The 15,845-nt window shown below is 38.6% G+C and overlaps 1 protein-coding gene across 1 annotated transcript; it reads left to right on the top strand.

The window, feature by feature from the left end:
- Positions 1-2,744: 2,744 nt before the first annotated feature.
- urm1 (ubiquitin related modifier 1) lies at positions 2,745-13,329 on the top strand. The gene is made up of 5 exons (XM_039780829.1): positions 2,745-2,840; positions 4,534-4,604; positions 9,969-10,050; positions 11,849-11,897; positions 12,599-13,329. The coding sequence occupies exons 1-5, from the start codon at positions 2,806-2,808 to the stop codon at positions 12,665-12,667; spliced, it is 306 nt and encodes a 101-aa protein (XP_039636763.1). The 5' UTR covers positions 2,745-2,805; the 3' UTR covers positions 12,668-13,329.
- Positions 13,330-15,845: the final 2,516 nt, after the last annotated feature.

The following is a 15,845-nucleotide window of genomic DNA, read 5'->3' as shown; positions in this document are numbered from 1 at the left end:
ATCATGGTACATGTTAATTTCAGTTCTTTATGTTCCTTATTGAAACAGACCCAAGATCTCCCAGGCCTGCCAGCCAGCCAGCCAACCAGCCAGCCAATCAACATCAATTCACCCCTAATCTCTCCCCCCAGTCCCTTTATAGCTAATCCATTGTGTGGGTCATTGTCATCTGATCATGTGTGACCCTGGCTGCTCTATAGCTGGTGCCTGGCAGCTTAGCGTTGACTTTTTACGTCCATCTACAGGCAGATATGTGGGGGGAGTTCAAACTTTTCCTAGGTTTCAAGAAACATCGAAAATCACATTCAACTTTGAGTATGAGATGCTGAGATGACTGAAGTTTGGGTCAGATGTTGGACACAGCCAAAACAAAAAAAAAAAAAATTTTTTTTTTTAAAAAATTGGTTGATAATAGATTGATGAGGAGCAGATCCTTTTAAAAGGGCATTGTGTATTCAAGTTTTACAAACACAGCATTAAGGACATTAGATTGAGCATGTCTGTGGAGGTTAATGTTAACAGGTGTTTCATATCATCTTTTACTGAATACATACATTTAAAATATTTTAAAAGTCTAATTTCGATATTTACACCTGTAAAACAAATCGCATTAAATATAATTATTGCAACTATTTGTGTACACGTATCAAATACATGTAAAGGCTCATTTTTGTGTGATTCATACTGGCACGAAGAAAGCTCAAGAAGGCCATTAGAGTACAACAGAAGCATGGCGTACCGTCCTCAGCTGTACGTGCACCTCGAGGCAGCTTAGCAAATGTAACGTGACAACCAGTGATGGTGTGATCATTCTAGATCACTCATGAAACTTACAGCCATAAAATCCCACCCACACCCCATCTTCTGCCTCTTTGCACCCCTCTGAGCACATGCCTGTATACTCCTCATTCCAGCTACAGCGAAAGGCTGCAGCCACTAATGGCACTCATTATGTCTTCATTATCTTTCAAAACTTCCACTGCGGCCTTCACCGTCAGAGGACCCCCTCGTTTTCCCGCCTGCCTCCCAAACCCACGCCTCACTCTCCCCTCACCCCCGCCAGGCCCCTGGTCGATCTGTCTATCTGCCCCTGCACTGACTCCTCATTAACACATGAATGAGGACAGGGAAGGGCCTGCTAAGGCTTGGACGCCAACAGAAGGCAGCGGATTTGCAATTCAAACCTCTGACCGACTCCCTCCCATCCCCACCCCATCATCCCGGCCCTGTACACTGGGACTGGAACTGTCACCAGTATGATTGAGGATGTAAGAAGGGAGAGAGAGAGAGAGAGAGAGAGAGAGAGAGAGAGAGAGAGAGAGAGAGCTGTGCATTCACATACTTGTGTCATGCACACTTTCATATTGGCATACACAATGCAAATACATGCAGAGATGAACATTCACAGGGCATGTGAGAGAGAGTGGTGTATATACTTATGACTTTCCAATATAATGATTTTTTAAAATAAAATCCAAGGGAATACCAATTCATAAATGGGGACACCATCACACAAAATCAGTTACAGAGATGCTTACTGTTCCCAGAGAGCAAATTAAACATGGAGAAGCAGAATTTAGTTACCACGCAACACAGAGCTGGAACAAACCAGAGGATGGACTTTCCCTAACTTTGACCGTCTTTAAAACCAGATAAAAAAATGTTTATGTTCTGCACTGCCTGATACTGAACCTGTCCTGTATTTTATGTCTGTTTTTATTTATTTATTATGTTTTAATGCATTATGTAAAGCACATTACATTTCCGTATGAAATGTGCTATACAAATAAACTCTTTTGAGTTTGTATTTACAATATTGATTCTGGGGTTCACAGAAGCACAACCTAAATTGTGTGCAGAACAAAACTCTAAGTGTAGGTGTAAAAACAAAAAAAAATTGAAACATTGTAAATAAAAAGTAAAATCTAAATATCTGAAGAATTTGCTCAAAAGCTCCTTATCTCCTCATATTGAGGGCAGAGTCTCAATATGAAATACAATATAACACAAAAAACTAATTGAGCAACAACATTTTACAAAAAGACAGAAACTACCCTGTAACCAAATTATAAACCAAATGACTACATTGGCAAAAAATAGAGACAATTACATAAACACAATATTCAATATTTATGCAACACTTCTGTCTCTCTCTCTCTCTCTCTCTCTCTCTCTCTCTCTCTCTCTCTCTCTCTCTCTCTCTCTATATATATATATATATATATATATACACACACACACAATCATGGCTGTGCCCAAAATCATTCACTCATTCTTTATTCAATACACACTGACACTGTAGTACATGCAATGTAGTGGACTCTAAGGTGAATAGAGATTTCATTCTGAATTATTATACATACATTATAAACCTTGTACAATATGTTTTAGCAATAAAGGACATTTTAATTTGACTAAAAAAAGAAAGAGAGAGGTGAAAATTGTCGATTAAATAACAAAATACTTTTTTTCTTACATTCTCAAAATTGTCATGAGTTTTCTTTAATTTTGCTGATTATAACAAGTCTCCTTTGTTTAAATCTTTATTAAAAAAAATTAAAATATACAAACATTGTACATGTACTCAACACAGTGGTACAGAGAAACAAGAATATGAATTGTAATGCATCAATAAACAAATAATATTAGGATACATCAACTTCAATAATATAAAACTGTGATTATCAAGTTTACTCTTTTTTATTTTTACAATCAAGTCTACTCTTGACATAGAAACTCTTGTATGTAGCATATCCAAATACGTCACTTCCGACTTCCCCTCTACTTCCTGCATGTGCCGACAATATGGCAGCGCCCATAGCGATTCACTTGGAATTTGGGTAGGCGAATTTAAAACCCTTTGTGGTAGTTTTTGATGTCTGTTTTTGTGTTCTGTCAGCAGTTATGCGAAAACAAGACGTTGGATAACCGTTTCAATAGTTTGTTTTTGTATCATTGGCCTTCGTTTATTTAAACGAGAGCTCAAATCAGTGTAACAGCTAGCTGCTGGCTAGTTTGGAGTTTGTTTACAAAATATCCACCGTCGTGTGGTCGCTTCTTCTCTCTAATTCAACAGCTGGGTAAAGAGAGGAGAGCGCTTGTGTGTTGACTTGACACGCTTTAGAAAATTACCAGAAATAAACCCCTCATATAAATATACTTTTAACATCTCCTTTCTGACCATGCTGCACTGTGCACCCTGTAAAACATGTCTGTGGAAACTGAGATCTCACACTGACTGCTCCCTGACGTACCAGCACGTATTAACTCCGTCGGACTGATCCACTCTCCTAGTTCCTCCTGCAGCTCAGCCAGATGTGTAAAGTCTGCAATTTGACTGAACGTAATCAATGACCCGCAAAACATAAGGAACACCACCCCCCCCTTCCAAACTATAGACCTAAGAGTAAGACTCAAGTCATGGTTCATCACAAAAATGAGGACTTGATTTGTGCTTCTGGCTGCTGTAGTAGGGGGATAAGTATGAAGTCCTTTTTCATGGTATATGTAATCCTATATCATGAGGAGAAACTAAAATCAATATCATGATCTATAATATTTATATAATAACACTTTATTTTATGCCTCTCATAGTTCCCTATACTCTTCCTAGAAAGAAAATTATATGTTACAGTAATTCATCAGAAGGTTCTGAGGAGCTGAGAAAAATGTGACATTTGTCTACAGACAGCACATCATTTAACATGTGGGGAATAAAGTTTACAAAAATAAATTAATATTTTCTTGGGTTTAAATGTATCTGTATGCTTTTTAGTCATCTTCAAAGTCCTTGCACCCCAGAAAGTCTTATAGACTGGTGTGTTGGATTTGTGACTGTGGAAGAACCAAAAATCTTGCACACTGACGTTTTGGTCCTAGGAGAATTCATACAATCAAACAGCACCAGTATGTATACTTACTGACAAATTACCTGCAGTTCTTTCCAGGAAACTTCCCAGGAAAAAATAGGAAATTACACACCTTTAATTAAAAGTGTTATTTAATTTCAAACAGTTAACATAGTAATGGATAAAGACGGTTGACAAGTGACATTATTGACTCACAGTTTGCTTATGAAGATCTGATACTTGACCTGTCCAATAAGACTCATGTGATATAGCAGTTTGGTCATCATGCAACATCCTCTACTGATCTCTTGATTATTTGGGGACCAGCAGCTTGTACACCTGAACCCTGTCAGCCGAAAAACCTCCTGCCAGCGTGTCTATACAAAATCTTTCTCTTTGTCTGATCAAACTGCCCCAGGCTTAGAGTAATGTAAACCAGCGATACATGAGTTTTATATATTTAATCCTGCAACTGTCCTGTTTAGACCACTTAAATAATGTGTGTTTATCTGTAAAGGTGTTTTATGCCAGTATTAAACAGCAACAGTATTTTTATTTTCTAGTAGTCTCAGCTCAGCTAGATGTAATTTCATGTTAACAGACAACTGCTTATTCCTGTATTGTGTGGAAGTATCTAAATGCGACAAAATCACACACTTTATTGACCTATCTGATTTTTGTCTAGTGGTGGAGCAGAGCTGCTTTTTAATGGGGTAAAGGAACATCTTGTGACTCTTCCAAGCCAATCCGAACCTTGTGAGTATTACCTGTCTGTGTTTTTCAGCATTAGAGCCTCATCGTGAAACAGCGATGTCCTCAAGATTTTCTTTCTTCAAAGTTAATGCTGTGTTTACAGTAGACTGTAGTGATACAATGTCAGATAGCTGGATATTAAGAAACCAAAGGATGAGAAATTTTCCTAATAAGTGTTGATGTTAGAAATGTCACTTAAAGGACCTGCCCAGTCTTCCTGCATTGCACTTCATGCATACTGTATGGTATGTGTTCATGGTGAGATGCTTGGACATTCAACACATCAGACATCTCGGCTGGCAAAAGACAATTCTTTTCTGCACAAACTTTTACATTTCACTTTAAAATCATGCTTACAACATCCATATTTGCATATTATTTGTGTTCAGGTTTTCATTTTCTAACAGGGCTGTTTGTAAATGCAATGTAGTCAACCAACCCTCTGTCAACCGGCACACGATCGCACCATTTTTGCTGAATTTTCAAATAAATCCAAGTTTTTTGCTGCATTACCATGTAATGACGATGGTAAATTAACTAAATTAAAACTAGAGATGATGTTTCACTGTGATGGATTACATATCAAGTTTACAGCCTCGTCAAGTTGACTGTCATAAACTGCTGAAATGAATGGAAAGCAATGGCTTCCTGTCAAGTAGGATGGTTTTTAGGAGAAATCAAAGAATCCTTCACACTGTCGATCACTTGTATTCACTTTATTAGACGTTTTGCACCTGATCGATAATGTGCAGGATTCTTTGCTTTGTGATCCTTTACAACACCTTAGTGAGGCTTTTTGCTGTGTTACTTTGAAAATGGTCATTTAAAGATATCACTAAAATAATGGCCAAACATCATTTTTATTTAACCTTTATTTAGCGAGGAAGTCTTGTGAGATACATTCTCTCCTTTACAAGAGATACTTGACATTATAGCTATAGCTCAAACCTCTGCCAGTGAAATATAAACAATATGGAAATTCATCATTAGGATTTGTGGAGGGAGGGTTGGGACACACGTTGCAATTTGAGGTTTGTGATATACCTTATTCTTTGCATCGCTTTTGCTTCGGGACTATATCTCTTTAGTGTAGCGGTCATAGCACTACTGCAACAGTAAATTATGAAAACACGTGGTGCTCCATAAAGCAGGCCAAATGTTTTCCCAACTTAAAACAGTAGTTTATCTAAATGTAGAACTTGACAGAAAATCACCCTTTAAAACACGCATTTTAACAGCTGCATAATACAATAATGTTAAACAGGACATTAGAACTTCAGATTTATTTGAACTGATATGCCATATTTTGAGTTCTGTGTTTTGAAGGTTTGGTGACATTATTGTACAACAGTAACTAGAGTGGTCAAAATTCAATGTTGATGCAAGCCAAGCTCTATTAAAAACCCTTCACCAGCATTTAAAACCAATGTAAATAAGCCTTATATTTGCTTTCCCTTTTGCATTTATCCTCTTATCACTTTCCCTTCTTATTTCTCTTCTTCCTTCCATCCTCACGTCTAAACTGAGCCTTTTCTACCTCTTTCACTTGTGAATGTTGCCCACTGCTAATGCCAATGTATGTGTGTATGTGGATGGAAGTAGTAAACGGGGCAAAAGAGGAATTTTATGTTCATTCTGTAGGTTTCAAAAGAGCTATAGGGTGACAGAGCTTTTTTTGTCTGAGATCATTTTGGCTGACTTGGCAGGCGTGTTCTCATTTTTCAATTCATAAAAACTTAACTACCTCAGGATCACAATTGATTAGATTTTTTTGCTGTAGGACTCAGGCTTTTTCCAATATTGGTCACTAACTGAGCATGGAGGAGTCAAGCCTGCAGCCCGGTTTTATTTCCCAAACCCTGCTCAGGACCCGGGTCATTTAGAAAATAAGGAGGGGAAAAGTGAAGTAAAAGGAAGTTGCCTCAAGGTTAAAATGGTGTGTGTGTGTGTGTGTGGGGGATAGTACAGACGGGGGTGCAGTGAAGGCCGATTTAATTGGTTCTGAATCCTTCGTATTTCTCTTTGACCCCAGTCAGTGATTGATGACCCTCAACTGAAAGACCCCACCCCCAATATCTCTCTCTCTCTCTCTTTCTTTCTCTATCTAACTCTCTCTCTCATACACACACGCACAACAAAACCCCCATGGTCTAAGGATCACACAGTTTTTGCCCCTCGCATCAGCAGAAAGATGGATAGCTCATCCCCCCCTCGCATGGCCGTCATAATCGCACAAAGACAGAAAAGCAAACGGAGAAGAAAGGGGGGAAAAACTGCAAGCACAAAAGGAAAGCGGGCACGTTTTGAATCAGTGTCAAAATGGCGCCTTTTCCCTCCCCTCCCTCCACGTCTCCTTTTCACCCACGCAACGCAGCTATCCGAAGATGCTTCAGGAGCCTGTAATGCATTTCCCCTCTCTTGTCTGTCTGTTCCCTCATTTTCTTTCCTCCCCTCTACCTGGACCGCAAAGCTTTATCAAAAACCTTCACCTCTCTGCCCCTCCATATCACTGAACCTTCCTTTTTACCTCTCTAACTCCTAATTTCTTTACGTTGTCTTACATTTTTTTTAAACAATTCATTTATACAAGCCTGTCTTTTTGCTTCTGGATGATTTAAATTTGTAGCCCTATGTGTAACCTTTTACAAGGCAGCCATTTAAAGGGCAGCGCCTGATGACTGCTTCTGTTATAAAAAAGCTTAACGGATGAAAGTCTCAATTATTACCGACCTGTGTATCAAGCTTAGACAACCTATTTATTTTCCATGTGCAACTTTTAACATGTTTGTGTGTGTGTGTGTGTGTCTCCAGGGAGGCAAATAAAAAATAGAAGGCAAAGGATGGAAAGAGGGGAGGAGAGCGGGTTTTACGAGACAATGAAAGAGAAAGTGAGAGAGCAAATGAAAAGTAAATGGGTGAGAGGATGAAAGAGCGAATAAGGGGTAATGGTGGAGAAAAATTACCAATAGTTAAAGGCAGAGAGAGAGCAAAGAAAGGAGTCACCACAAAGAAGGAGTTATGACTGCTGTAGTGATTAGTTCTGTTTTTAGCCCCACAGAGGTTCAGCTCAATATTCACTGCCTGGTACTCTGTTGTGTGTGTGTGTGTCTGTGTGTCTGTATGTATCTATGTATGTACGTACTGAGATAGGTAGTGTGTGTGTGTGTGTGTGTGTGTGTGTGTGTGTGTGTGTGTGTGTGTGTGTGTGTGTGTGTGTTGCAAGGGTGAGGTATTTGTCTTTTTTATATGGATGCCTGGAACCATAGAAAACCAGCACTATCATTATACTACTGAGCTGGCCGACAGTACTGCAATTAACCTGAGCACCATTCACACAGGCTTGGGACTACACTACATGTGCACACACACGCACACCTTATACATCACATATCCTCTACACAGTCGGTTGCCCTTATAGCCACAGTAAGCAGGCAGGTGCCTCTTAAAATCTTTTTGTCACAAGCTAAATGCTGCAAGTAGGCCTTTTAATATATATATATATATATATATATATATATATATATATATATATATATATATATATATATATATATATAAAAACACTGTGGAATATGTTTTTTTTTCTTAGTTTGAATTTTATTTTATCTTGGGGAAATTACCCAAGATGTATTTGTATTGTATGTGTTGTAATCAGCAAGCACTGTAATTTATGTGACTTTATGGCTGAATAAATGAAACCTTGAACGTCATAAGATGACTCTTCCACAGAAAATAAAAAAATAAAAACATTTTGTTTAGGTGTGTGTTGTCACCATTACCCCTATCCCACTATAATTTGATCATCTGAAAAACCCAGAAAAAGCAGCATTTTGGTGATTTATTTGGTGGTTTTCCAACACCAAAATGTCTCAGTAATTTTAGATATGCACACAGTGTATGCCTGTGTTCTATATCTAGAATATTAAATTAAAAAGTAAAGTAAAATCTAAATTTGGCTCCAGCTGTGAGCACATTGCATTTTTTCCCCTCCATTTTTCTGAATGAATTTTCTGAACTGTAGTCTTTGCACAGTTTTAATGTGATTTTAGCTCTGCTTTTGATCCGGCTGCACTCCTGAATCCCTGTGTGGTTTGACGCCTACCTGCTACGGCTTCAACGCACTCCTTCCACCTGGCTTGGGATGACTCACTGTCGTCCTCTTACCCTCGTATCTGCTCCATCTGCTGCTGCTCTCTTTTTCTCTTCCTCTCTTGTAATGTATTTGCGCGCTCTCTCTTGTATTTATTTACTCTCTCCTTGTACATTTCCATCCCTCATCTCTGTTCTTTCGTGCCTGTGTAAACTGGTCAAAAAGGCTGATACTGTTAATTTTGTGTGTGTGTGTGTGTGTGTGTGTGTGTGTGTGTGTGTGTGTGTGTGTGTGTGTGTGAGAGATATGGCTACCAACAACTGCAGTGCTGCTCTCAAGTATTATCGCGGGTCGACGTGTTCATGTACATTAAGAAGACAGCTGTGATCAATCACAAAAGAACACACAACCAAAAATATTAGATTTGTTGTGTTTGTGTGTCCATATTATTATGATAACAGAACCAAGCACTAATATACATACATTCAAAAACTCTGACACCACCTGGACTCTTGATGTTAACAACATCCATAACTATAATATATTCATCGTTAGTTGTTTAGTGGGGATTTATCCTAAAACTTCTCATTGTCGTCGCCTTTGTGGCTTTCTGTCAGTCGGTCTGAGTGAGGCTCAACCTATTGTTGAGACAAGGTCAATCTGATTGTTCAAGAGGTCAGACTCATAGAAAATTCAAGCAGTGCTGTTATTCAAGTTTAGCCCAGAAGCAGCGCATTTAATGTTTGAATCTAACAACGAAAATTATTATTCTGAAATTTGATTTTCTGATCATTTGTCACTACAATGTATGAGGCTAGAGAAAAAAAGAATACATTTTTTTAAGAAGTAGATGCTTTGTGAAAATATCTGGCTTTTTTCATTTTAAACTTGAAAATTGCATGTCGTGCTGATGTTTTTTTGTTTTGTTTTTTTAAATCATCTGTTTAGTCGTTTCTCGATTTATACACACAAATCATTAATTTTATTTATTTATAGCCAAGGTGAACATTGTCACTCTTGGCCATTGACATCAGTCAGCCCTCCCCCCATTTCCAGTGTACTCTTCTTTCCCCCCAACATACACATACACTCATAAATATACATGTACACAGACACACACATATACACAGCCTCATCCCGCCTGGTGCTACTGTCGCGTCACATCGACCAGGGGGCTGGAACCATGCACCTTGACCCTTAACCCCTGACCTGTCACCTCTGTTGTCTGCCTTTGTGTTTGTGTGTGTGTGTGTGTGTGTGTGTGTGTGTGTGTCTAGGGGATGTGAAACAGCTGCTGGTCTGGATCCAACGGAACCTGCTGAAGGAACGGCCTGAGCTCTTTGTCCAGGGAGACTCTGTGTGAGTGTTTGCCTGCACTTGACACACACTTGGAGCTGTGTACAACATCATAACCTTAAAGGATATGCTCTACATCACACTTTCACTGGAACAAAATCTTGATCTCGCTTGATCAGAAAGTTTTTTAACATATTGCAAATGTGCAAATTAAATTGAAGTAGTTGATGAGCTTTTCAGCAGTTCAAAACTGCTGAAATGCTGAGGAAAAACAGTCTTGCCATCAGGTTATGGGTTTCAGTAAGGTGTGTGTGTGTGTGTGTGTGTGTGTGTGTGTGTGTGTGTGTGTGTGTGTGTGTGTGGCTCACAGCAGCCTTATAGGACTGGCTGACTTTTACAGCTGCCTTTGTGCAGGACTATTTATAGCACCACCTAACCAATGAGTGGAGAAAAGGCTGGCCTACCTATAAACCTTATAGATTAGATGTGTGTTTTTGTGTGTACTTTATGTTGGCAGCACACGCTGTTTTTGAGCAAACCATCATCAAGGTTTCTTCGTTATCTTTCAAAAAAGGATCTATGGGTGCTGTGTTTGTTTCTTTTGTTCTTTCTCAAAGCAGCCCTGTTTTTGCGTGTTCATGCTGCTCGTGTGGACGCGTGTTTGCACTCACAGGTTGCTCTCTCATTGCCCTTTCTAATTGACGTCATAGAGCATCTACAAGGTGGAGAGAAGCTTATTTGAACTGCTTCAGGCATTATCACCCCGTCCACATTAAACTGTTTCCTCTATGGCTTTCAGAAAAGAATGAAACCAACACCAACAGACTGCATCCATAGGTGCCCGTTGTTACCCTCCCCCCATTACCCCCATTTTCCAATTTTGATTGGTGGTGATTTTTTTTTAAGCTTCATCTGAGTGTTATTTTTGGGCCGCCATTCATTAACCGATGACCGTTTGCCTTCCTCCACGATCTCTCTACTCTTTTACCATAGCCACTTATGTCCCTTTTATTTAATAAAAAAAACAAAACATAAATTTCAGTCCTTGTTAGCAAGATAACAGTTTGGTTATTTGTAATTGGTAATACAAGAGAGAGCATTTTAAATGTACATACGGTAGCATTATCAGCAGTGAGATTAACCCCAAAAGACTTGTTTATGATCATATAAGGGCTATAACATGGACATAGCACACATATGCAGTTTTATGTTTATTATATGTTTTATTATCATAAATGTACCAGTGTTGTTCTCACACATAATACTGGTTGCCGATTAATTTCATACTGTGAAGTGCTGAAAAACAACAGACTTGATTTCCTAATTTCACTGGGCTCATTTTGCTATGAATTGTAAAAAAAAAAAAAATTATACGTCATAGTTTTTTACTATTATTTATTTCTTTGATTATGACTGTTAGTCAGATTGTGCTTGCAAAGAAATAACATCTGTGTCCCAATCCACCACCCCACTAAGTTAAAGACTGTAATATGCAATAATTAGTACAAATTTAATTAGTACTAATATATATTTTCAAAATATTTCAATTTCACAGGCTTACATTCAGAGAGAAAATACAAATGTCATGCCTGAGAAAGAGAGAAAAAGACATTTCTCTCTTTTAAACATTTAATCACACTAATTTAGTTAGATTTCAAAACAACTTAAAAGTTGTTATTTTCTCTTGATTTTTTTAATGCAGGGTGCAGATTATTTTTCCCATATTGTTGCGTTATTTTACGTGCATCCATAGAGGCATCCTGCTCTACCTGTCTGTAATTTACATGCGTGTGTGTTTGTGTTTGCATGTGTGTTATCTTTGGGAAATGTGTCTGACTCAAAACGGTGTGTTTTCCCACAGGAGACCTGGAATTCTGGTGCTTATCAATGATGCAGACTGGGAGCTAATGGTGAGCACTGGGAGCCGTGTGTGTGTGTGTGTGTGTGTGTGTGTGTGTGTGTGTGTGTGTGTGTGTGTGTGTGTGTGTGTGTGTGTGTGTGTGTGTGTGTGTGTGTGTGTGTGTGTGTGTGTGTGTGTGTGTGTGTGTGTGTGTGTGTGTGTGTGTGTGTGTGTGTGTGTGTGTGTATAGGCTAAAAAAAAAAAAAATGCATGCATTAGTTTTATTATAAGCTCTTTTAACTTATGTTTCCTGTTTTCAGAATGTACCATTACAGTGTCAAATGATTGGAGAGCATGTATACAGCTGTGTTTATGTCATCATTCATAGATGAAACTATGAACATAACATTTAATTCAGGACTGTTTGTGTGAGTGTGAAGCTGATTCACTGATACTGAGATTGCTCATTTTCTCTGAGTCAGTTAATGTTTCATGTAACATGAAAGCAGCTGCGAGACCAGTTTCTCCTTGGGGTCTCATATCTGAAAACATATTTACATGCACACACAGTGCGAATGCTTCAATTTGAATCCATTGATTCAATTACAGGACGCAGGACGCAACACAGGATGTAAATGAAATGAAAAGTTTGTCATTGATTGGACCCCGATGGGAACACAGGAGTAATACTCATATTTGTATAAGATATTTCTCTTTTGACTTGTAGAGATTTTTGAATATTGAATATTTTATATGTTTTCTAAACCTCAGGGGGAGCTGGACTACCAACTACAAGACCAAGACAATGTTGTGTTTATTTCTACTCTTCATGGAGGATAGCGAATGAATGAGAACAAACATATCCTTGACACCTCTGTAACAGCCTTTTCTTCACATCAACCTACCCCCCACCCCCACACTTCCCAACAACACGCCACCCCATTGGATGCTGTGGATGTGTCAGCCTGCACCGACCGTCCGCAGGAATGAGTGGACATTCAGACATGGTTACCAAGAAAAATGTGGAAACGTGAATTCTGTGTATGTTTGCGTAACATTTTAAAAAAATCAGACTGGACAGGTGTGAAGGAAAGCTTCATATGAAGCTCTGGTTGTACTGGCCAGCTCACAGGTGCGAGTCTATATACCTTCAGTTGGTGTGTAAACCTTCATCTCCCTGCATCCTCTCTTCCAGCGTGACCAGACAAAATGACATCATCTTAGGGTCTACTATGACCTTCAGTCCACGAGAGCAGTATATAAACATTTAACAATCTGTTCATAACACACTGTAATGTATTGTATGCAGATATAAGGACATTTTAAGTGTTTATTAATGTGGTTGTCAACAAATATAACTTCTCCTATAAAGACATATTTGGTCTGTGTTTTACTACATTGCCATCTGTTTACACACCAGCAACCAGTTATAGATGCTTTACATGTGGGGTTACAGTTGTTGAAAAATAATTATTAAACAAAAATGTCTGCTTTCAATTGCATTACAGTGTGTTATACATGTCATTGCTAATTAGGGGGATTAAGTGTTACCAAAGGGGGTTTGGTTTTTTTTTTTAAACACGTTTTATTCTTATTGCTTCATATATTTTTCTTCACAAATGAAAAAAGGATTAAAATCTTTTTAAAGAAAGAGACAGTATTTTTTTCTAAATATTTGAACAATATGTATGCATTATTCTTTACTTGATTTAATCTACATTCCTGACAGGAGCGAATATTTTCAGTGATAAACACTTTAATTTATTAAGAGTATTAAATACTATTGTAGTGAATTTCTGCTATATGTTAACTGTCGTCTGTGTTATGGTTATTGTTCTCCAATGTAAAGGTTATTATTTTACAACTCCCCAAACCACATTGTGTTTCTGCACTTTACAAACGGCAACATCTCTCTGGACGTATGTCACCATGCAACGGGCAATTTGGGCTGCAAGGATCCAAAGCACCGCACACCGAGCACAGGCCTACAGCCAAACGCGTTTCTCAATTAGGATTTTACATCACGCTTCGGTAATTCCTGGTGATAGCTTATATCTGATCGATTTAAGCCCAGCTCTGTGATCACACTGCAGTTTTAGGCTGATTAGACGAGACTTTAGGGAGATTTTAGCGTCCTATAGCCCCACGCTGGATAATAGAGAGGGGGGTGGGAGGTGAACTACAGGACCACTGCGGGAGGTCGAGATGTAGCCTCCGGGCTGCCCTCCCCTGAACGCCCGGGGCGACCTACAATCTTTTCTCGGTTGTGGAGTCCGATTTGCAACGGGAAACCGGCCGATAATGGCCGGTAGAAAGGAAATGCTAATGAGGAGGTGAGAGGGTTACAGACAGGAGAAAGTGTAGCTGTGTGTGTGTGTGTGTGTGTGTGTGTGTGTGTGTGTGTGTGTGTGTGTGTGTGTGTGTGTGTGTGTGTGTGTGTGTGTGTGTGCGTGCGTGCGTGTGTGCTCGACGCCTCCATAGACCTCCATTTTAAATGTTTGGACCAAATATTAAGAACATCAAAGGCTTCAAAGTTTGTTTCGGCTGTTGTAGGTTTAAAATGTTATAATCTTTAAACGTTTTTTTTATTTACTTGATCTGTTATAGTAGACCAAATAAAAACACAAGTTTCCCATAATTCGTGTGTGGATCAGGTTTGTACCCATATTTGATTCCCTCTCAGTTCCCATTGTTATAATGTATAGCCATATGCACTCAGTTATTACCTGGGCCTGCGCAGTTTATAGCTAAGTCCACATCCTGCACACTGACTGGCTGGCTGCTAAATATGAGATGGTGACGATGCTGGTGGTGAGAGGGTCGACCTGGCCTCACCATCAGATCACACACACACACACACACACACACACACACACACACACACACACACACACACACACACACACACACACACACACACACACACACACACACACACACATGCATAGACCTATCATAACGACTCTGAGCAGCTCAGGTTACAACAGTGAGTATAAAAAGCGCCTGTGATCTCCAGTCTGTAACAGCATGCCATATAATAAACACTATAGCCAATAAAAATAAACTACTAGATTATGTTTTTACATAATAGCATTGATTTAGTTTTTTTTTTTTTTTTTTACCTATCAGGCTGATGGGAAGATCATTTTGTAAATTTATTTTTTGTTACGAAATAGAGGAAAACTAGCTTGCCTCCTGCATGAAAGAAAAAATAGGCTACATATTTACCCCTTATATATCGATTATGTGGACAAACCAACTGTGGCCAGATTTGCTCTCCATCATGTTTTCCTATTGCACCCATTGGTCTCCTGCAGTGAATCCGGTGCTGAGATGTTAGTTGTATGTGAACAAAAACCATATAGTTAGAAATATGTAGTTCAAGCTAGGCTTACAGCCTGCATGTCCATGCATAACATAGGCTCCTTCTAATTAAGAGTGGAAGTAGCCTATATTTTGCATCTATCGCTACAATCAAAATGTTAGACTGAGCTCCATTACATTACAACACCGAACCTGCTTGATTAATAATAAAAAGGAGCCCTTTATGAGATACACACTCTATATGCACGCAGAAAAAACACGTGCACTAATCATTGCATTTGTGCTTCAAATATTATTATACGGTTGTAATTTATAGGCTGATATTCCGTAAAATAAATAAAGAGAATCAGTAGCAGAGTCCATTTCACACAGAGGCATTTCTGCAAGAGCAAACATGATGCTCTGATCGCCTGGAATTAAGAAAAGGTTAGCCTCTGAGGTTCATCAACAACACACACGTTGGCTGTGTGTAGTGCTATTGTTTTCAAATAAATGTGGAGCCTACAAAATAAGAATATTTTTTGAAAGATATTTAAAATAAGACAATATCTTTTAGGGGTAAAATATTTTATATAGGCCTATTTTTACATTAAACATTAAAACGTCAATAGTTGTATTTATCTATTAGATTAATATTAGTTTAAATCTTCAATAATTTGTCGTTTAAAAAATTATTAGAACAAATTTTAAACAG

Source organism: Perca fluviatilis, chromosome 17 (assembly GCF_010015445.1).
Source record: "Perca fluviatilis chromosome 17, GENO_Pfluv_1.0, whole genome shotgun sequence".
In the NCBI taxonomy this organism is placed as follows: Eukaryota; Metazoa; Chordata; class Actinopteri; order Perciformes; family Percidae; genus Perca; species Perca fluviatilis.
This window is presented reverse-complemented; position numbering and strand designations above follow the sequence as displayed.

What these genes read in the sequence shown, in the direction of transcription:
- urm1 (XM_039780829.1), top strand. Translation starts at nt 2,806, where the DNA reads ATGGCAGCGCCCATAGCGATTCACTTGGAATTTGG. An exon ending in TTTGTCCAGGGAGACTCTGT is followed by an intron (nt 10,051 to 11,848) that starts GTGAGTGTTTGC and finishes GTTTTCCCACAG; the next exon opens with GAGACCTGGAATTCTGGTGC. An exon ending in ATGCAGACTGGGAGCTAATG is followed by an intron (nt 11,898 to 12,598) that starts GTGAGCACTGGG and finishes TCTAAACCTCAG; the next exon opens with GGGGAGCTGGACTACCAACT.